Source organism: Ailuropoda melanoleuca, chromosome 4, assembly GCF_002007445.2.
Source record: "Ailuropoda melanoleuca isolate Jingjing chromosome 4, ASM200744v2, whole genome shotgun sequence".
Classification (NCBI taxonomy): domain Eukaryota; kingdom Metazoa; phylum Chordata; class Mammalia; order Carnivora; family Ursidae; genus Ailuropoda; species Ailuropoda melanoleuca.
Window position 1 is genome coordinate 74,248,039 of NC_048221.1, and position 22,522 is coordinate 74,270,560.

The 22,522-nt window shown below is 45.5% G+C and overlaps 2 protein-coding genes across 4 annotated transcripts in view; both read left to right on the top strand.

The window, feature by feature from the left end:
• Positions 1-4,467, top strand: part of PPP1R21 (protein phosphatase 1 regulatory subunit 21) — a 63,747-nt gene extending 59,280 nt beyond the window's left edge. For both annotated transcript variants that reach the window (XM_034659098.1, XM_034659099.1), the window contains exons 20-22: positions 263-361; positions 1,360-1,488; positions 3,792-4,467. In XM_034659098.1, coding sequence (XP_034514989.1) covers positions 263-361; positions 1,360-1,488; positions 3,792-3,821 — 258 coding nt within the window. In that variant the 3' untranslated portion in view covers positions 3,822-4,467. The remainder of the gene's footprint in view (positions 1-262; positions 362-1,359; positions 1,489-3,791) is intronic.
• A 6,074-nt stretch (positions 4,468-10,541) lies between these two features.
• The window catches only part of STON1 (stonin 1), a 43,877-nt gene continuing 31,896 nt past the window's right edge, over positions 10,542-22,522 (top strand). Inside the window, exon 1 of one of the 2 annotated variants that reach the window (XM_034659101.1) lies at positions 10,542-10,605. The gene's annotated coding sequence lies outside the window, so the exon portion shown is untranslated. The remainder of the gene's footprint in view (positions 10,606-22,522) is intronic. The other variant, XM_034659100.1, reaches the window with a different exon arrangement.

Sequence of the window (22,522 nt, forward strand, 5' to 3'; positions counted from 1 at the left end):
TACTTAATATTAAATCTTAAAACAGCAGCAGCAACAACAACAACAACAACAAAAATCTTCTTAAGTTTTTTGTATCCACTGGTCATCAGGCTAGAACTAGGAGAAACCTTGATGAGCTTGGGTTAGTAGACTTTTTTCCTTATTAAAGTGGTGAGAGGAGGACCACATCTTCTGTGTACTTCAGTGTGTGGTACAGGCCTGAAGTGAATTTGGTTTGGGGAAATGCCCCCTGAGGTAATGGGATGTTTTTCTGATTTACCAGTGCCGAGCACTCTCGAAGAGACTGGCCTTGGCTGAAAAGTCTAAAGAGGCACTGACAGAAGAGATGAAAGTAGCCGTTCAGAACATCAGCAGACTTCAGGTGGGCTCAGAAGTGTCCCCTACTCGGGCTTAATACGGTTTTCACTGGAAGTGCTGGGGCGGCAGGGTCAGCATTTCCTTTCCAAAGTAGTGCTCTTCGCCCTCTAGACATATATTTTTCTAACCAGTTTATTTCTAACTCATTTTAAAGTAATATCTTACTTATGTCAGGTGAAAAGTTGTATATTGCTTGTTTCTCTGACTTGATTTTATTTTAAATAGCTGTGTAGTCAGCATTTCCTTAAATGATACTTACATACCCCCCCTCCCCATTAATCCCTGTCATGGCTGGCTGTGCTCTTGTTCTCTTCACATGACTCTCGTCCTTCTCTTTACTGTTTCATAAAACTGACCTAAACTGAAAGCTAGGGCTGCAAAATAGTCTTCCTTACTTACTGTTTTGTTTTAAAGCCTTGTTTCCAGAAAGCCTATATTAAATATAAACATGATAGAGGTGGAGAAAAAACACATCAGCACCTGCTTCCTCCTAGTTTCAGTGAGTTTATCAGATTAGCTAGGAGCACAGGATTAGATTTTAAGGGGCTGGAGAAAGCAGAGAGATGGGAAGACAGACAAAGGGAGGGTCCTGCCCTGAGGGCTGAGGGCCATGAGCCAGCAGGTACTGGGCTGGTGGGAATGTGCCAGAGACAGACTGGCCCACCTCACCAAGGGCTCTGGAAAACGTGAAGGGGTTTGGAAAGATAATGTAGTCCTGTTGTTTCTTTGTGACAATTTTATACCTGATGTAGAAGGACAGTCTTTTTGCAAAGAGATTCAGAACATATTTGAAGGCTGAAAAGGAGAAAACCTTTCCTCCCATTTGTTTTAATTTTGTGCTCTTATTAGACCTGTGGCTTGTCCTTCATGTTAATTGATCAGATAGGGCATCTTGATAGGTTGCTTTTCTCAAATTCCTTCTATAAATTAAAAAAGCTTTGGAGTGGTGTGGCTAGTGGGGTTTTGATTTTTCTCTTTTCCCTCTGTTCCTGTGCCATTTAGGATGAGCTGACAACTACCAAGAGGAGTTATGAGGACCAGTTAAGTATGATGAGTGACCACCTGTGCAGCATGAACGAGACATTATCTAAACAGAGAGAAGAGATTGACACACTGAAGATGTCCAGTAAGGTAGGGAAGGAAGGGGAAGGAGTCTCTCTGCAACATAATATGTAATGTATTTAATATAAGGTATTTCATTGCTGTGCATTTCTGGAGGAAAGGTTAAGAGATTTCAAGTGTTTTTAAATGATTTTTCTTCATATCATTTGTCCTGTTATCCAAAAGTAAAATTCAGTTTCTGTGACTGAGTTGTAGGTTGAGAGAAGTTCTGACCTCTAAGGCCTAATACTGTGTCCTTTGATTTTTGGCACTTTTGGCATTTCTGTTACTGTTTTATCATTTAAGGTGACTTTTAAGGAGGTTATGATGGGGATTTTTTTTTTTTATAGGAGTCTAAAATGGTGCTATTGAAGAATCGCCTTCTTAAACAGATTTATTTTCATACACATCCATATGACCTAGGAATGTCTTTTCTTTTTCCAGAAATTTCTTTTGATTTCATTTCCCATAAAGCCACTGCTTGTCCAGGCTGGGTCAGTAGATATTGGTAGCACCTGTGTGTTGAAGTGCGTATCTGCATATCCTATGTCTATTGTTGGACGTGATATGTATGCTCTTTTACCGGGAAAGGTAGGCTTCAGGAAGCCCGGGACTTGGTTTCATGCATCATCTCAGATGCTTCGCACGTTTTGTAACTCAGACAGTATGTACCACTGCCAGTGGGGATGTACCGTTTGTAACCTGTGCTCTTTGAAATCTGCTGTTGCCTCTCACTGACCTAGCAGCCATGTACTGAGTTCCTTCTATGTGCTGGCGCTGGGGAGGAAATGGAGATGAACACACCATAGCGTGATTTTAGCATCGGCTAGTGGTGGTGAGGGCAGCGTTCTGCTCAGTTGGTGTCTCCTTGGAAGATCTGTCATGTGAGTGCTTTGGAATCCGCAAATTGTGATATTGTTTTTCCGTGTAGTTTCATGATATTGATCGGCCTCTGGCTACTTTGGAGAGAGCAGGCGAGCATCTGTGATTCTTTCCTGGGGCATCTTGTGATGACTGTAGCCAGACAGTGTGGTTTTGATTATAGTTCTCTGGTTACTTGTGCTTCAGGAAACGAGCTTGGAGGTGATGAGTGGGGGAGCTGGTCCTTTTGAATCTTGCGTCCTGCAACTCCTTTGGCCTCTTTCTTGATGTTCCAGCAGGGCAACAGTAGTTCACAGGCTATATTCCTAGTCATGGTAGAAAGCACATACATACGTTAGTTTGAATATTAGGAGAAAGCCTGTTTTAACACCTAACATTTGGAAAGAAGTAATAGTGATTATAGGGAAGCTTTTCAGACTCTAGAGCTGCAGAAGGCATTTGGTTCTGAACTGAGAAGGATTCATGTTGAGTCCAGCAAAGTTCATTGTCTGGAGGAGGCTGTATTGCAGCTACTTTAGAAGTTAGGGAATTTTCAAGTCCTCTCAGAACTTTGTAATCTAGTCCTTAAAATATCTGTCATTAATAAAACACAGAGCTTGTTTATTCTGCTAATCTTTTTATGATCAATCCATGATCCCTGTATTTTGCACCCTCCCTGCCCAGTTTGTTAGTAATTTAGATTGTTAGAGCATCATTTTATGGCAGAGTTGACATGGTCTCCATTGGATGCCAAGTAAACATCTTGGAACCATTCGTTGGCTATCATCTTGTTATTAATGCTTGTGTTCTGCAAGCATTAACCACATACAAGACAAAAATGTATTTGTACCTAACAGTTAAGTATAAGAATTGAGTTACAATGTTTTCTTAAAAAGTAAACATACTTTCTTAAAAAGAAAGAAGAAAAGTTACATAAAACTGGAAAGTCCAAATCTCCATATGTGGGGGGACTGGGAATGAGTTAAGACATCTGCCCTTAGATCATTTTCAGTCAGTATCTGAGCTTCCTTTTTCAGATCATTACCACTGGGGGGTTAGTTGCCACATATTCAAAATTAGTTATCTATTAAGACCTCTTTAGAAGGTATTTATTAAGCAACAAAGAAACCTGTTTAGGCGAAAAATTTTTATTCAGTGTCTGATATCAATAAACTTCCTGTCTTGGAACAAAATGAATATTTGAGGTTTGATAAATCCTTTGTTTTCTTCCTTCGTCACTGATCCCCAGTCCTCAGGGGCATAGCGTCCATGGAAGTAGAGAGTGGGGGAGTTAAAAGTAACAGACTGCTTTTTGATTAAATGTTAGGAACCCAAGGTTATCAGCTGCTCTCCCTCTTGGAAGCTAAAGTTTTCCAAAGAGAGGTATGGCCTTCCAGACAGCTTGGCCTATAAAGTAGGAGTTATTTTTCTAGACGTTTGTGTTCTTATTGTTGACATTTTTCTTTGCACAGGGAAATTCTAAAAAGAACAAGAGTCGATAGTTTACACATAGATGGTTGGCGACTTCTTTCCAAAGCTGCTACTGTTGCACGGAGCTCCAGGACCCAGACCCCTCGTCCAGTGTCCAGTGCTGGCCGCCTTCAGGAAGCTGGGGTGTTGTTGGACCTAGTAAACTAGTCAGTGTTGTAAATGAAATGGCCTTGAAACATTTAAAATATATTTGTAACCAGTAAGGCAATTACAGAATTTAATGTTGACCGTAAAATGGAGAACAATACATGTACCATGGATATTGTAGGTTTCCTTATGCTGTTTTTACTGTGCACTTTTTAAAATTAGGTTTTAATTTCAGTATGTAAGAACAACAAATATTTTGTATATTTTCAAACTCAATTATATGGTAATCGATTTGGTATGTATGGAATAGATCTATGTTTCTGGATAAAATGCTTAAATTGTCCAACTGTCATTACTTCTTGCTATTATTGAAAGCAGTCTCCAGATTCTTTTTGAAGACTTATTCCTACTCTCTCTGTCTCTCTCTCTCTCTCAGAGGGGGTGGGAATCGCAGACTTAACTTTAGATCTCGTGGGTTTATTATCATTGTCTTCAGCTCTTCAATACCTTCTCTGTGTTGGAATAATAGCTTAAGGAAATTGATGTCAATAAATTCGTACTTCTATCAAACTTCCAGGCTATGAAAATTTGATAAGGGAAACTGAAACCTATTAAAGTATGTTTTACAAAAGTTACAAAATCCCAATGGACTTAGATATAACCTTTCTAATTCCCCAGATTGTCACAATTGTGTGGTCAATCCTTAATTAAGGCTTTGAGTGTTGCCGTAACAGAACCTGCCACCATACTTCAGGCTCCCCTTGGTTTAGTTCATCAGCATTGTATCATTTCCGTGTAAACCTCAGGGGTGTCTCTCCCAGCGTTCCCTAAATATATTGCTCCTTTCTTCTCAGCTGCTTGTTCCGGCCCATTCCACCCCATGTTCAAGTTCCCAGGTTTGCTCAGGTGTTCCTACAACCCCTCCTCCCCGCCTCCCTACCTGCTGCATCTCCTTTGAGCCTCCCCGCTAGCCAGTTGGTAGTCGCGCTCCAAAATGCTTTATTCTGCTCTGCCTGATAGCTCGTCAGCAGCTTCCCTCTGTGCTCAGCACAAAGGCCAGCCCTCTGGCTTCTGCCCCATGGTTTCTGCTGTCTGCTGTAGAGAGAGACCCAGTACTCATAGTAACGACAGTGTTGGGATCCTGCCTTGGGGACCTCTGAGTGAATCAACTTAGTCCCATTCTGCTCGGCCTGTCTGGGCTTGGCCCCTTAGCCCTTTCCGTTTTCGTGACCTGCTCGTTTCCAGTTCTCTAACGGTTGAACCACTGTTTCCACTGCAACTGAGCCTAGGCCCCCAAGCACTGTGGGGAAAAGACCAAATAACCATTGTGATTATCTTCCTCATAAACTTAGGCTTTCTAGCTCCTGCCAGGCCTTCAGTGTCCTGTGACAGTCCTTGTGGCATTTGAAGTCTGTTTCTATTCCTCCTTTGGAGGATTTGGGACAGAGAAGTCCTTCCAGTGACTGCCTTATCCCTCTACTTACCACTGCAGCCCACCTCTCAAAAGACGTGTCTCTTCTGTCTAGGCCTCTCAGGGCATGGAAAGTGCAAAGTGAGAGGTGATTCTAGTCCAGGTGCAGAATCGGGACTTAGAGAGTTGCCTGAAGTCCATGTAGGAGTGAAACTAAACTGGGGGGGGGGCGAGTCTTTAATCATGCATTGCTTCCTGCAGAAGATGGAGTTTTCAGAAATTACTGAAATGACATATTCTATATTCTACTTTTTCCTGATGATGTACTACATGCTCATTGTTGAGAATCTGGAAAATGAGGAAAAGTGTCAAGAGTGTACATCTCTCAGTAGAGATTCATCTATTAACATTTTTGTTTATTCCTGCTCTTTTCATGCATATGTAAAGATGTATGTTTTTAATTGAAATTGGGACTATACAAAATTCCAAATGAAGAAAAAAAGGCTCTTTAGTAAGAAGGGGGTAGTGGTAGCCGCTGCACAACTTAAGGGGGCACTGTTCACCTGGGCAGCCCTGGCTAGGAGAGACAGATAGACCCTCCAGGCACAGCTTGAGAAACTGATGAACAGCACGTGTCTTGTTCCATCATCTTAAACTCCGCCCTTCATTACGTTGTCGTAAGCAATAGTGTTCACCTTTCAAGCTGATAAAACTGGATTCTCCATTGCTTTTGGTAAGAAACTAACTCTATAAGTTAAACTAACATACTTTTAATAACAAGACCACTTTCCAAATTCATCATCCATTAAAACAAAAACGCAGCCACACTATTTCTGAACAAAAATGTGAGCAACAATAAGTAAAATGAGGAGCCAGTTAGCTAAGAAAGCCAGCAAAACAGCAAAAAAAACCCTCTTTCCACAGGGCTATGAATTAAAGTCTACTTTATAATAAAAATCCCCAGACAGATGTCTGGTTTATAGTTTTGTTTTATGCAGCATTAAACCTGGAAGTTGCTTCCAGCTCTTAAAAGCCTTCAAACTTCTCTGTAACTTTAACATATGAAGAGAGCCACTTGGTTGGTGATGGCTAAGAAACCGTCTGGCAGAGCCACCCTGACAAGGAGGTGTCTGTTGTGTGATAGCGGAGGAAGCTTCTATTCTTGGCTAAGGGCCATGTCCTCGGACACCATGGTGATAAATGGAAAGCTGGTCAGTAGATGGTTGCCTGTGCCTTAAATTTTTAAGCAGTTTAGTAATTAGCTCCACATTAGGAAATTAACTGGCAATCAAAGCATGCAAGCAGGAAAACCCATTATAGCTCCTCCAAATCTTTGACAGGAAAGTCATTGAGCATCGGAATAACTGTTTTCCTAAGAGGATTAGAAGAATTGACTCCTGGTGGAAACAGGCTGGGGGCTATTGTCTTGTTTGTGGGCATAGGGGTCTCGAAACGCACCTCCCCCACTTCGAACCTTTGTGTTTGTTTTACCAGGAGCTTTAATCTGGACCCACTGCTCCCTAAACCGCAGTGGAATAGCTGAGTGGTGACATACCACAGGTCCAAGAATAGAAACCACGCAGTTTAGTTAACAAAGAACAAAATGTCACTCATGGCTGGCTCAGATGCTAGGGAATATTCACCCTCTCTCTTCAGCTTTCTTTTATTTCTTCAGGACACCTCTTCTGTTAAACTATCAACATACCTCATATAGTCATCATACCATGTGCGGTCTCCCCGGGCAGCTACAGATGCTGTGAGGCAGGAAGCATGCTCTTACCCGTGTTCCCCCACAGTGCCTCGCAGAATGTTTTGTAGCGGGTGGCCAATAAGTGCTAATTGGATACATTTTAGGAAGCAGGCCAAGCGACTGGCCAACTGTATAGCTCAAGCCACAGCTGAGAGTGTCTCATCCCCAGGATGAAGGATAGCCAGCCTTGGGCCATTCTGAAGTAAGTGATTATCCCCGTAACTGTCATTGATTTTGATTGACATTCTCAGTGAAGATGTGTTTATCTCTGGAAATTTCTATCCAAAGAGCATTCAGGTTTCCTCATGGAGAGAGTTGTTTAGAAATAGTGTGTTCTTCAAACATCAGGTTAGAATGCATCATGTATGTAAAATGGTGATACCCCCCCGACCCCGTTTCATTTTTACTTTTGTCGAAGCCATCCACTGGGTAATATCTTTTTGAATATAATTTTCCAAAAGCCCTCCCTCTATCTTGAATGAATGTTGTAATATAAATAGAGATTTGTAAAGTTTTTAGAGAGGAATGTTTTTATCAAGCTTGTCCTAAATCCAAAGTCCTCACTTTTCCCAACCATGTCCCACAGGCATTTCTGCAAACTGGTTTGAGTTTATATTAATGGATCCTGACTGTTTCAGCTGATTTGAGTTTTGTGGAGTTCCAAGTTAATCTACTAGGTCATATCTGCAGACACTCTGGGGAGCCTTTGTTAAACAGCATGGAAGTTTTAAATGATTTCTGTGAAAAGTCTGCCAGGAAAAGAAAAACTGTTAATAAAAAGGAGAGAATGAGTTAGTCTGAGAGTCCACTTATTCTAGAGCAAGGAAAAGAACAGGAAGTGGAGTGAAATGGGCTAAAAACTGGCGATGGAGGGCTGTGGTGGCTTAGCTATTGAGGCCAGGTTGAGCTGTACTGCCAATTTTGGATACAAAGGGGCATTGCCAGAAAAGAGTCTTTGGAAACACGTGCTGGAGTGACAAAGAATTCTGCATGCGTGGAAGTGGCCACCTTTGGGGCAACGCTGAGTCACACAGAACAGGGAGGGACAGTCCCTTGTAAAAGAAAAGCGGTTTTCAACCAACTATATTTGGTCTTTAGAAGATGATAGGCCTGTACGTGTCAAAGTTTCCAAAGAGATTTCTTTCACCAGGTGGGCAACCTACTATTCAAAGCCATACCACTTATTCAAAGATGGTAGAATTAAAAAGGTGCACTCAGAACTCTATTTAAATGTAATGAGGATTGCCATTTGCCAAGTGTACTGTTGCTTCCTGTATGAGTCCTTTCTCAGGTTGTTACCTGGACATTCTCTGAGCTGGGCTGGCCTCCCCAGGAGGCCTTTGGCTTGCTCACAGGACAGGAGGTTCAATGTGGAGCTTCTGCCAGAATGCCCAGGGTCAAGGCGCCTTTTGCTTCTCTTCCTCCGCTTCCCTCTTCCTTTGTCTTGCTCTGCACCACTCTCAGCTCCTTACCAGAAGGCTGACTTGGGGGCATTACCTGTCTGGTTCCACAGAAGACTCTGAAAAGCTGCCAGTCAGTTGACTTTCTGTTCTCTCTTTTGTGCTTCTCGAACCCTTGGCCATCACTGAGACGGGAGCAGGAGGAAAGAGGGAAAAGAGGAGGACCCAGTCCCTTTTTCTGTTCATTGAGGATGTTTTAAGCCTAAACAAAACTAGACTTTTTTTTTTTTTAAAGATTTTATTTATTTATTCGACAGAGATAGAGACAGCCAGTGAGAGAGGGAACACAAGCAGGGGAGTGGGAGAGGAAGAAGCAGGCTCATAGCGGAGAAGCCTGATGTGGGGCTCGATCCCATAATGCCGGGATCACGCCCTGAGCCGAAGGCAGATGCTTAACCGCTGTGCCACCCAGGCGCCCCCAAAACTAGACATTTTATCTGAGGATGAAAGTATCCTAAATAGATCCTGGCGGTATGACTTCAGGCACCCCTGTGCCCTGTCTGAATGTAGTTTCAGGCTGGTGGTTGAATAGGATACCGAATATCTTTTCTATTTCACCAAGGAACTCCATGGATGTCAAAAACAAGCCTACACCCCCAAGAGCATTTGAAAGAGAATCACATTGCTATGCAAAGGCAAGGAAGTGTCAGCAGAATTCCCTCATTTCCTTTCTACCATCCAGGCATAGCACTGCAGGTTGACATGTTCACTAGGGCCTTCTAACTCTTCTCCTTGGGCTCAAGCTCTTTCTTTCCGGATAGCTGGTCTTTCAGACTGTTCAGTCAGTAGGCTTCAGTCGCCATTTTGAGTTCACAGGATTTACTGATACCTACTGTATGCCAGGCTCTGGGAATATAAAAGCAAATAGGACACCACCTGGATCAAAATATCCCTTTGCTTAAAAATGTTCATGGGTTTCCTATTTTCTGCATGTTCCACCTTCCCATCCAAACAGTTCCCACCTCCTCTAAGCTTTCCAGTCTTGTCGGACTCCAAGGCACTAAGCCCAGGGCCTGGAATGTCCTCTTTTCTCCCCACTGAGTCTGTTCAAACCCAGTCCAAGCCTCCCATCCTGGGGTAGGATGTCCCACCAGGATAAAGGATCTCCTTTCATTCTGACTGGCTCCCAGTGAGAAGCCCCACTTGAGCAAGAGGCTGAGATGCCAAAGGACTTGCTTGGAGTCAGCTCCTAGCAGGTGATGGAGTAGGAACCAGAAGCCACCCTCCCACCTCTCCTGGGAGGACGGCTCCCCTTCTCTTCTGTACTCTGCCAGGGCACACAAGAGGCTTCTGTCAGTAGTTACCTGCTGCCCCCTCTACACAGCTCGGCCCTTCAGGAGCCATCCCGTGGCCTCCTCCTAGGTATTGACTCACCCAGGAAGCTGAGGCTCTGTCTGTACCTTTCATCTTACCCTGACCAGGGCTGGTGCCACCTGAAGAGAAAGGCAGAGGCACTCAGTAGAGGCTTCAAAAATGATTCTTCAGTTCTAATCACAAGAGAAAATCAAACAAAATCAACAACAACAAAAACCTCTCAATGAAGCAAGGTGGACACATGACCACAGGGACCCTCCCCCCCATCATCCCAACATCCCATCACCCAGAGATGATGACAAAGGCCCAGAAAGTGCAGGTGAGCTTCAGACCTGCCAAGGGCCCCAGCCATCTGCTTCAGGGGGGTGTCCTATTCTCATATACTGTAGCTCACGAAAATCCCTCCCCACCAACTTCTGCTGGAGGAAGCATGCCCTCTCTCTCCTGGGGGCCGGAGACTCAAGGGAAGGAAGACGCGCCAGAGGGAAGAGAATGGAGAATCAGACACCAGAAAGGCTTTGGGGGGATCCAGGGCGGGAAAGAGGGAGTGAGGAGAGAAGGAGGGCCGACAAGGAACGGGGCGGGGGTGGGGCAGCGACGGGAGTCTCTGCGAAGTGGCCTCCCCCTCCCCTCCCCGCCCCGCCTCGCCACTCCAGCTGGCTCCGGGCCCTCCCCCTTCTCCCCCTTCTCCGCCACCCCCTCCCCCTCCTCCTCCCGCTCCTCCTCCGGTGTGGATGGCGGCGGCCAGAGTCGGAGCCCCGGCGGCGCTGCTCGTGAGTGACCCACCCCAGGGGACAGTCGGGGAGGCATGGGGATCCCCCTCTCCAGGGTGGGGCCACCCCCACTTGGCTGGGAAAGTTTGCGGGCGGGGAGCTCAGGCGCCCCCGGGTCGCGGGCATCTCACGGGCTCGCTGGGCGCCCTCAGCGGGCGCCCCATCTCCCTCCCTCCGCCTCTGCCTCCCCCAGAGGTGTCCCAGGAGGGCCCCAGCCGGGCTTCCCCTCCGCACCTCGGCCCTGGGGCCGCGGGGACCTGGGACCGGCTCTAAAGAGGTGGGAAACTCAAACAGCAAAGAAAAGAACCCAGACACACTTCCGAGGGCGGGGGCCGGGGGCTCGTGCAAACCCGCGCGCGGTCCGGGCCTCTCCGACCTGAGTCACCCTCCCTCGGGGGCTCCGGATGTCCCCACCTGCGGGACTCTCACTTGCCTCCTTCCCGGCTTCGGTTCTTCGCGCTGCCCCCCCTCCCCCGCCCCTTTCCCTGCGAGGCTCCGGTCCCCAGCCTCCGGCCACAGCTGGTGTCTCCATCCCGGCCGTCCCCTCCAGCTCTAGTAGGCGATGGCCCAGGACGAGGGGCCGCAGCCGCAGGGGCCTCCACACTTGCCCCAACATTTCCTGCAGGAATAACCTTCACTGGGGTTTGGTGTTAGGTCCCCGGGACTCACAAACTCTACCTTGTGCGTCCAAGGGGAAGTTCACATGCCTCCTTAGCATTTTCCTATTTCTGTTGGTTGGACAGTTTGGTTTTTTTTTTTTTTTAAAGACTTTCCAACTCTCCTTTGTTCCAATAATAATGTTACCTCATGTAATTAGCCTTCCTAATTCCGAAAAAAATTAAAACCCAGGAAAAACAATAATAAGAAGAGTTAAAAAAAAAAAGAATGCTGGCTAAAAATAGTGAGCAGAACCTGATCTTTGGAAAATAAGTACTTCATTCCACGCTTAAGTGTTGTGGGAGATGGGAGTTCAGTTTCGGCGTGTTTTCAGACTACCCCAAACAGACTGTGGGCCTCCCCCCGGGCCAGAAGTTGTAATTTGCCTGACAGAAACCGCAGTGTTTGTTGGCATTCCCCAGCCTGGTGTGGGCACTTTGCATGTTTCTCCCCTCTCCTGCGGGCTCTCCATCTCTCCCCCCGCCCCCCAACTCCCACTTTCTCAAAAACAGTTGCAAAGACGAGGCAGTGGAAGAGGCTAAAATGAGCAGGACCACAAAGAAAAAAACAGCCTCGCTTATTTTATTCCTGAGGCTGTTGCTTTAGCTTGCCTCTGATTGGCTGGAAGAATGTTCAGTTCGTTTTTGTGGTTTTATGTCGGTTCTCATTAGGGTTGAATCAGTGTTTCCATGACAGGCTTAGTTCTCTGGGTGCTTAGAAGGAGCTCGTTAATTCTCAGATGGGTCTGGACAGATCAAGTCTGGAGTCTGGAGGGTTTTTGTTTGGTTTTGTTTTAGGGATAGATCTGGGTTGGTGTGGCAAGCCTCTGCCCACTCCTTCAGAACTGGAGGGAGGTGGGAGGGAGCCCAGCTGAGGTTTGTGTCCACATGACCAAGAAGAAAGAGCTTTCCTGAGAAGTGAGCAGGATCACAGAGGGTGTTGAACTTTTAGGGAGAAAGCTGTCCTCAAGAACTTGAGCCATTCCTGTTTTCTTTATGAACACCACATGTGGGTGTAACAAATGTGTTAAATCAGGCGCTGAGCAGCCTGTCAAAACAGGGCAAGGTATTGAACTATTTGGAAATAAAGATTTCTTTTTTTTTTAAAGATTTTTATTTATTTGAAAGAATGCAAGCAAGCGTGGGGGGCAGAGGAGCAGAGGGAGAGGGACAAGCAGAATTTCAGCCTCGTTTGGCTTTTGGGCCGCTTCACGGAATCTTGTTGAACTTGGGGGTTCGCTGTGCAGCCCAGCAGGCTGTTCTGCATGATGGCGGCCTCGTGCCGGCCCGGAAGGTGAAGGCTGAGGAGCAGGCAGTCTGGATGGTGAGAAGCAGCTGCGTCCAGTTAGCCGATAGAAAGCAGCCAGTTGTCGTCTGGAGGTGAGCTGGAGATGAGCTGGAGATGAGCTGGAAATGCATGAAGTATGGGGTCTGCAGGAGCGGAAGGAGGGAGGGGACGGTTAAGAAGTAAAATACCCCCAACGATGTGGCCTTTCAAAATCATATTGTACAAGAATACTGAATTACATAGAACTTGCTTTGGGTATGCTGTTAGGTTTTAAAAGCAAGTTATGAAATAGAAAGGACTGTAATCTCAGCCTTTGCAAATTATATCCAGAAAATATTGGAATTAGACACATCAAAGTGGATGGTAGGACTAGAGGTGCTTTTGAGGTTTTTTTTGGGCTTGCCAGTATTTGTCAGATTTTTTGCAGGAGTAATAGCTAACGTTTGTTGAGTATAAAGCACTTCATATGGTGTTTCATTTTAAAACTCTGTGAGGTAAGTACTGTTATTTTTCTCATGAAACTATTATTCTCATGCAACTAAAATCAGAAGGGTGACTTGCCAGGGTTGCACAGCCATTATGTGCTAGAATTGGATCTTGAAGTCAGGTCGGTGCCCAAAGTCTATACATCTCAGTCACTACTGTCTGCTATCTTCCAGCCGTGTACTCCTCATATGATTTTAATTATAAGAAAAAAAATATATATAGAAAAGGGAAGGCAAAGTATTCTGTTCTTTTTGTACAGTAAGAACTGATATTTTGGTTAATTGTAAAATGTCTCTGTCTTCCATCTCTTCTGTCCCTCATTGTCACTTCTCTTTGGAAATCTTGGGAATTGCTCCAGACTTAGCCAGAGGTAGCTCACCTTTGCTTGGGAGCCAGCTGTACCTACAAAAGGTATCCTGAATTCATTGGAAGCTTCCCTGGCAGCCTGGAGTTCCAGGAACCCCATGGGATTCCAGAGCAGTCCTGGTAGAAGGCAGGATTTTTAAAGTAGATCAGGCAAATTATGTCTTCAGAGCTCTGCCAGTATGGGCTTTCGTTGTTCTTGGCATTGTCAGGGGAGTGTGATGGGTAGGAAGACCCAGGGGAAGCTCCCAGCTCCCATTTGCCTCTGTGTTATATAGAATGTCAGGGTGGATAGGTCAAGGATTTACCATGGAACAGGAAAGAAAAAGAACAGCTTATTACCTGTTGGTGCTTATTACTATGAAAGCACAATAATAAACTATTTTTTCGAAGCCTGGCTATGTGAGTGATCCCATGCATTGGCAAAATGAATTGGTTTAGTGGAGGTGGAAATATTTGGTGTGAATGATTCTAGGGGTAGTCTGGGAAAAAATGCCCACATCCTGTCCCACCCTGTACCATCACAGGCAGCCAGGCTCCCAGAGGTCACTTTATCCATCCTTCTCCTGGAAAATACCTAAGGATCCCCAGAAGCTTGGGGTTTTTTTTTTTTTTTTTTTTTTGAAACACGTGGTGGTTCAAATAACACACCTCAAGTAGGAGGCTTTATCTCCTCTACAAGGAAGAGATTCTGGAAAGCTGATGCTTCTAAATCACATTGTAGAAAAAAAAATTCTAAGAGCCAAGGATTTCTTTCCCAAATTATCATACTTGGACCAACGTCCCAGATCTTGTGTCCACTCAACTATGTGGGAAAGGTCTTTCTGGTCTCAGGGTCAGGGATGGTTCTTGTGAGCAACTTGGCTGTTTGGTGGATGCTGTGAGTCCTTTAACGACTGTTTCCCGTTTCTTATTTGGCCTAAAGGAAGCACGTAGCCAGCTTAGTGGCCTGCTTCTCGCATGTGTATAGGATGCTACTGGACACCTTGTATTTTCTGCCTGTGCTTTTCCTTTGGTCCCACTTTTCTTACCTATTTCATAGGCACCCCTCAGAGATTTGGTTCTGGACAACTTGAGCAAAGTGAATATTGCAGGGGCTCCTGGGGCTCAGTCGATTAAGTGTACGGCTCTTGGTTTCGGCTCAGGTCATGATCGCAGGGTCCCGGGATTGAGCCCCGCATTGGGTTCTGTACTCAGTGTGGAGTCTGCTTAAGATTCTCTTTTCCCTCTGCCCCTCCCCCCATGCCTGAGCACACACGCACGCTCTTTCTCTCTCTCTCTCTCTCTCTCTCAAAATAAATAAATATAATCTTAAAAAAGTGAGTATTGCAATAAAGGGAGTCAGGTGAATTTTTTGGCTTCCCAGTGTGTGAAAATATTATGTTTACAATACACTGTACTTTAAAATAAGGTGCAATATCATTACATCTAAAAAAAACACAACAATGTACAGACCTTAATTAAGAAAATACTTTATTGCTTAAAAATGCTAACCATCATCTGAGTTTTTAGTGAGTGGCAATCACTAATCACAGGTCACCATAACAAATATAATAATAACGAAAAAGTTGGAGGGGCGCCTGGGTGGCTCAGTTGGTTGAGCATCCAGCTCTTGGTTTGGGGTCAGGTCAGGATCTCATGGGTCGTGGACTGAGCCTCACATCTGGCTCTCTGCTCAGTGGGGAGTCTCTCTCTCTGTCAAATAAATGAATAAATCTTAAAAAATAATAATGAAAAAGTTTGAAATATTGTGAGAATTACCAAAATGCATCACAAGGTTATGTGAGCAAATGCTGTTGCAAAAATGGTGCCCATAGACTTGTTTTATGCAGGGTTGTCGCAAACCTTCAATTTGTAAAAAACACGGTATCTGCAAAGTGCGATGAAACAAGGTATGCCTGTACATTGTTTTGTCTTATTTATTCAGGGCAGTTTGCTACTGCTACTTTGAACACCTCATTTCTTCCCTCTGAGTTCATTTTTCTTCGTGTGAATTTAGGAGTTCTTTCATAAAAGGGCTTTGGTAAACTTGAAAGTATTGATATTCCTGAAAATATCTTTATTTTGCTCTTACAAAGGAGAGTTTGAGTGTAGAATTTTTTAGACTCACAATGATTTCCCCTGAGTACTTAGAAGACATGACACCGTTGTCTTCTTGCATCTGTTGCTACTCCTATGGGTACCAAGTAACCTTGGGCAAGTTACCTAATTTCTCTTAGTCTCCTTGTCTATTAAATAGATAATAGTATCTACTTGGAAGATAATTGTAAAGAGATAATGTATACAAAAGGTTCTGCCATACAAGGAGGCACACACTAATTGCTAGCTCTGACAATTACTTTTAATTTTTTTTTCATAATTTCTTGGCTTCCTTGAATTTTACTAGTTCATATAAACGTTAGTTTGTCTAGTTGCACACAAAGACAAAATTGTGTTGGGATTTTTTAATTGCAGTTACATTCACATTATATTCCAGGGAACTGATACCTTTACAATATTAGGTCTTCCCATCTTCTCCTTTTATTCAGGTGGGTGGAGACTGGTGATTTTTCCCTATTAATGTCTAATACAATTTTTGCTGCGTTTATTTCCTATGTTTTGTTGGTATTTTAGATGATATCTTTTTTCTTACTATGTTTTCAAATTGGCTATCTGCTGGCTCACAGAAGCATTTCTGATTTGGGGATTTTGGTCTTGTATCTAGCTAGCATCCCAGTTGACTTCTCTTATTAGTTCTAAGAGTCTGCATGTAGATATTTTTGAGTTCTCTAGGTAGACAATCACAAAACGATTCTAATTTTTTCCTTTTCATTTCTTATGATTCCTTATGATCTTTTCCTTGTGTTATTGCATTGGGCAGACCCTCCAGTACAAAGTTCAATAGTAGCATTGATAGCTGACCAACCAGTGTCCTAACTCACATCCATGTTGAAAGAAGAGACTTTGTGGAGAGGTTCCTATTCCCTTTGGTCATGGAGATGATGTTCTCCCTCTGCTGAGCATTTGTGTTTACTTGTGTCTCTGACAGTGCAGACAGATTTATACTGAATGATTGATTCTTTCTATGTGACCGGCAGCATCTCCGGGAATGTTGTTTATATCAGCAGAGCCTGTTTATAGGAAATATTTAAGGAAATCTATATAAGCATATCTTTCCCATACATTCCCAACAAAACCTATTCATTTAAAGAAACTAAATCAGCAAATATCCTTGGCCTTCTCCCCTGGTCCTCACATCAGCCCTTTGTGAAAATGGAGAAGAAATGAACTTTGGAGCCAGATCTGGGTTTGAGTTTAAGCTCTGCCACTAACTAGATGTGTGGCTATCTTAGTGTGTTTGGGCTGCTATAACAAAGTTCCATAGACAGAGTGGCTTGCAAACAACAAAAGTCGATTTCTCATGGTTCTGGAGATAGCAGTCCAAGGGGGAGGGGGCCAGCATGGTTCTGGTGATGACCCTCTTCTGGGTTGCAGACAGCCTTCTTCTTACTATGTGCTTACACGGTTGGAGGGGTGAGGGAGCGGTCTGCCGCCTCTTCTGAGGGCACTGATCCCATTCAAGAGAATTCCACCCTCAGGACCCAATTACCTCCCGAAGGCCCCATCTCCTGATCCCATCAGGTTGGGATCAGGATTTCAACATTTGAGTTTTGGGAAGGCACACAAACTTTCAGACAATAGCAGTGGCCTTAGGCAAGTTACTTAACATCTCTGAGGCTTAATTTCCTTTTCTATAAAACAGGGATAACAGGACCTGCCTTAAAAAGTTGTTCTGAAAATTAAGTGAGATAACAGGAAATACTAGGGACCAAATGGTTGACATACGTTGAAGCTCACAGATGGTGGTCTCCTGTCATCTGCTCTCCTCTGCTCTATTTCTTTCAAATCAGGATTGTGCTTCAGACTAATCAGAAAGACTTCTGGGGCGAGGCCATGGGTATACCTTCTAATAACTTACGTTTTCTTGGTAATCAATGTAGATTTCTCTTGGATAAATTTCCTTAATACTTTGAATCACCATTTTGATTTTGCTTGTGTACCAACAGCTCTTAGTTGCCCTCCCAGCCCGTTGATGGACCTTACTGTTGAATAACCATGTTGTTCTTTATGAACCATGCCTCTCTTAACCACAAGGATCTCTCTTTGCTTTATCACTTGGTGTTCCTGTCCTTCTGAAGATAAAAACTATTTCCTTATTGAAGATAACATTTTAAATGCAAATACCCTAGAGAGAGTATATAAGAAGTGAATAACAAAATGACTTCTGGGACTGGGTTTTCCCAGGAGGGATCCTGAAGTTCCTGAGCAATTACAGGGTGGTTGGGGTGGGGCATTGACAAAGAAGAGGCCTCCATAGTGGGCAGAAGAACGGAAGGTATCCCTTGAGAGTTTCATAAGACCTAAAATCTGCCTATTTTACAACGTCATTTATCTGGGCCCTGTGGAATCTGTACTTGGCCCAGAGCTTTTTTGCAAGTGTCTTATCTGGAATAATAATGCTAGCAATGACTGTTCTTAAGTACAGGAAAAGAGCATCATGAAAACAAAACATAATTGGAATTAGGGGGATGTGCCTCCGTATAAATATCTGGAGCACAAAAATAACTTTTCCATTGCAGAGCTCGGCCAAGACCTTCATGGAAGCAACACTGAGCATCTAATCTAAAACAGCCATGGCCCAGACACTCAGGCAGGACTGTCGCACTGGCCTGTGTTCCTCCCTTGCAGAGCATTTTTCCCTAGCTCAGGGTAACTCGTGTTCAGGGCCAGTTTGGAGGCACTAGAAGACAGTCATGGATGTTCCTCACCTTGCTTCTGTTGGCCTCAGTTTCGCGTTCATACCAACACAGAGAAATGTTTCAATCTCACATCTTAACAACTGAGAACCGCCCCTCCTGCAGCTCCAGGCCTGTTGCTTCTTTGTGGCTTGAAGCAGAACCTTGTAAATCTCGTGACCCCCCACCCCCCCGTGGCTGCCAGTAGGGGCTTCAGTGGAGGGGGTCTGGTGGGAGTCATTATAATAGCACAGTGGCTACTTCCCAGGTGCTCCTGATTTTCAGAAAATTACCTTGAGGGGNCCCGTGGCTGCCAGTAGGGGCTTCAGTGGAGGGGGTCTGGTGGGAGTCATTATAATAGCACAGTGGCTACTTACCAGGTGCTCCTGATTTTCAGAAAATTACCTTGAGGGGAAAAAAAAAGGGATCAGGTGTTCCCGGAAACTGGGTGATAATGTCAGAGTTTCCAGTTCCAAGAAGGCTCAGACTTGCCTAGATGAGCGTTTTTCCCCCATAAGGAAAGAACTTGCTTTTTTAGGCTTCCAGTCTCATCTTCTTTATCATTCTTCTTTGACTCTGAACTCCCAGTGGCAATGGCTCTGTACCACACGTGATGGGGGTTTCCCCAGGTTTAAACAGCGCCCTGCTTGTCAGGATCTGCCTGCTTCCCACCCACACATTCCCCTCTCCTGCCAGATGTTCTCGACTGCTCACATGTGCCCATCCGTAGGCACACGTGGGCTTCAGCCAGCCACGTGTGGCAGCCCGCTGTAAACAGCACTGCCGGTAAGCCTGCTTGTTGCCCGTCTGGCCAGAGGGGGTGTCTCCCCGGAGCCTCAGGAGAGAGCACGGCAGGGGCTATGCCAACTGCTCTGCCTCCAGAGACAGGAGACCTGCAGAATCTCACCGCCTGAGACAGGCGCTGGCTCCTTTACGGCTTCCTATTTGGTCTGAGCTCTTTGCCTTCCATTCTTGTGAAGAGCTGTTTTTTGCTTTGTGTGTGTGTTTTAAAGTTTTTATTTATTTGACAGAGAAAGCAAGCACAAGCAGGGAGAGCTGCAGAGGGAGAGGGAGAAGCAGGCACCCCACCAAGCAGGGAGCCCGATGCAGGGCTCAGTTGGCATCATGATCTGAGCCGAAGGCAGATGCTTAACGGACTGAGCCACCCAGGCGCCCTGTGTTTGTTTGTTTATTTCTTCCTTCCCTTCTTTTCTTTTCTTTTTTTTTTAAAATACCTTCTCTCTTAGAGTTTTTCTGCTTGTCTTGTTTCTGACTCGTTGCCTTGCTCGGACTTGACTTACCTGCGCTTCTGAGCCCCGATCTTACTTCGCGTAGCCCTCCCCCCACCCCCTGCTGATGGGTGCTGGTCCCGCACGCACGCAGCCACCACTCACTGAGCGGCACTCTGTTGGAGGTGCCTGCACATCACGACTGGTCACGATGCTACGGCTCACTTCAGAGAATGGTGATGATGATGTCATTCTGCAAAGCTTTGGGCAGCTTGGCCCCGTGCCATGAGTGGTGGACAGGAAAGGCAGTCTCTTCTCTCTTCTCCTGTTTCAGACTTGCAAATCAAGTGTATGCAGGCAGGAGCCCTTGGGTTCAACCCTAGTTTCTTTCCTGCGTTCCGACTATTGCCTCCCGTCTGGTTACCTGCCTCCGACCCTCCTGCCTTCTAGTCCATCCTCCACAATCAGAGCTTTCTTTCTAAAATTCTGATCTAATCCTGTTTCCTTTCTCTAAAGTCTTTCACTGAATCCTCTTGCCTCTAGGATAAAATCAAGCCCCTTGGCATGATACAGAAGGGCTTCTGTAGCTTCCTCCCCTATCTGCCTCTTTCACGGCAGCACCCATGGTAAGTCCTGGCTCCAGCCGGGCTCGTCCACCTGCAGAATCAGGCGCTCTTCTGCCGCCCTGCCTCTGCGCACACGCTCACTCACTTCTCTCCCCTCATCAAATCCTATCAGCTTTCAGGATTCAGCTTAGAAGCCTGCTCTTCCTGAGGCCTTTTCAAACGTCCACGGCTTCATTCCCCCACCACAGGGACATACACATCCCAGTACACGCACTTACTACCATCACTCTCCCCGATCTTAACTAAGCATCAGGCTGTGGGTCCCCACAGAACCCTGCATTAACAAAACGTGGGGATTGTGCTGGACAGTGAATGTGCTGGGCTAAGGGACTGTGGCTGTTTTCCCTCGTACCAGTGTGGAGCCCATGTTAAGGGTGCTCAGCCATCACTGGTGAGTGAATGTGTGCGTGCGTGTGTGAAAGAAATAATTAATCCGTATGCACGCTGCACGTTCACACACATCGCGGTATCAGTCCCTATGGGAAGCTTACTCCAGATCTCACTGAGAACATTTACAAAGCACGTAGTAGGTGCTTAGTGGATGTCTGTTGAGTCAAAGAAAGAATAAGTGCACATACACACTATGGAAAACTTACCCTGGCTGTGTTACCTGAGTGAATCCTTTTTACCCCTTTGGCCCTCTATTTCCTCATCTGTCAATGAGGTCTTAGAAAATAGATTTAATGCCTATGGAACATTCTAGATTCAGTCTTCTTTAGAAGGCCTAAAGTCAAATGACCAGCTGCCTTCTATGAAGTGGCATGAATTTGGGACTCTCATGTTTTGGTTTTCTTGTGGAGTATGTTCGTGACAAGCCCTTAGCAGTGAGAGCAGCAGAGCCAAGACCCTTTTGGACCAGAGTTTGCCCAAAGGGGTAGGAGGAGGCCAAGACCCAGTTGGAAAGCAAACAGCCAGGGGGTCATGGCCAGGATGAGATGCTCTGAGCATGGCAGGGGCAGCAGTCAGCGTCCCACGGCAGTCTGAGGTCAAAGCTGGCGAGAGATCACCAGGAACGAAGCCTTGAAGGGGGCTTGAGAATATGCTTTCATGGGTGTGTTGAAAATGCATCCCCCTCCTGGGCAAGTCTGTGGGAAGACTCAGTGCAGGTCGACAAGACCAGCTGTCTCCACTTGTCTGAGGATGGGTAGGTGAAAAAGTGTTTAGACGTAGCATGTGTCCCCGCAGAGCATAGATGGAAGCAAGGAGGAGGTTAATTTGGGGTTAAGAGGAAGGAGAAGAGTTTAATCCTGTCCAAATGATAATGAGATGAACCCATTTAAAAGTGATGTGGTCTCCATTACTGAAAGAGTTCACGCAGCAGCTGCATAATTCCTCAGCAGAGATGTTGTATTAGAGATTCCTCGCTTGGGAAGGTTGGACCAGACGATGTTCAGAGTGTTTCTCTGATTCTGAGAGAGCCTTTGCTTCTCATGTCCTCCCCAAATCTTGTTTGGGGACACACTTCTTAGATTTTGTAGCCCATCCTTCTGGGACGTGGTCTCAGCACACTCCTCTGTCCTGGTGACCAGCCTTTGGGAACTCTTTAGTCTTTGAATGTGCCCCTTAACGTGGAGCACTCCGGATTGGACACCATGTGCCAGGACGTGGCCTGGCCGGCATCTCTGTGGACATTACACAATTTTTGTAGGTAGTGGGCCTATTAACTCCTCTTCTCTCTCCTCACTCTGAGCTGAGCTGTGGAAGCAAACGCACTGAGCCTCGGCTTCTGGTGGGTCTCATGCCACTGCAGGTGGTACATGGACTTCATTTCCTTCCGTCCACTTTTCTCTGCTGGAGTTGAACTTGACGTGTCTCTGAGGTGGATCTTCTCCTCCAGACATGGACCCTCAGGCGTGGGGAATACTTTCTGTACTGGGAACTTCCATGGCATTCATCTGGACCTTCTCAGGTGCCTCCCATTTCACCCCAAATGTCTTCTTGCTCTATTATTTGTCCCTGGCCCCCCTTCCTGTTCCTTTCCCATCTCTTCTCTGTACTCCCCATGCCCGCTGAATACTACAACATTTCAACTTGTGCAGTGTTTTTCTTTTCGAATTCTTTGCCTTCTTGGCATCCTGGTGAATAGGAATGCTATGGCTTGTCAGTTCCATTGTGCATATGAAGAAAAATGCCCAGCGAGGGTAAGTGATGCGCTTAATTTCCTGGCAGGGCTGAGAGGCCAGCACCTGGTGTTCTGACTTCCGGCCCGGCCTTCCCCGCTCCCCGTCCCCGGTCCTGGAACTCCTGCCGCATTTGCTCATGGCACTAGAGTCCCAAAGAACATCAAGTTTTGCTCTGTGTGTGGTCATCATACCAAAAGAGTTTACCCCGGGGAACAGTCCCAGGCCTCTAGAGACTCTTAATCGGAGACCACACTGAAATAAGTGAGCAAGAGTAAAAAGAGAAAAAGAATTTACAGAGCGCTTCATATTTTTCAAAGGCACTTCTGTGTCCTTCACCTTATATGATGCTCCCCAAAGCCCTTAGATGTCAT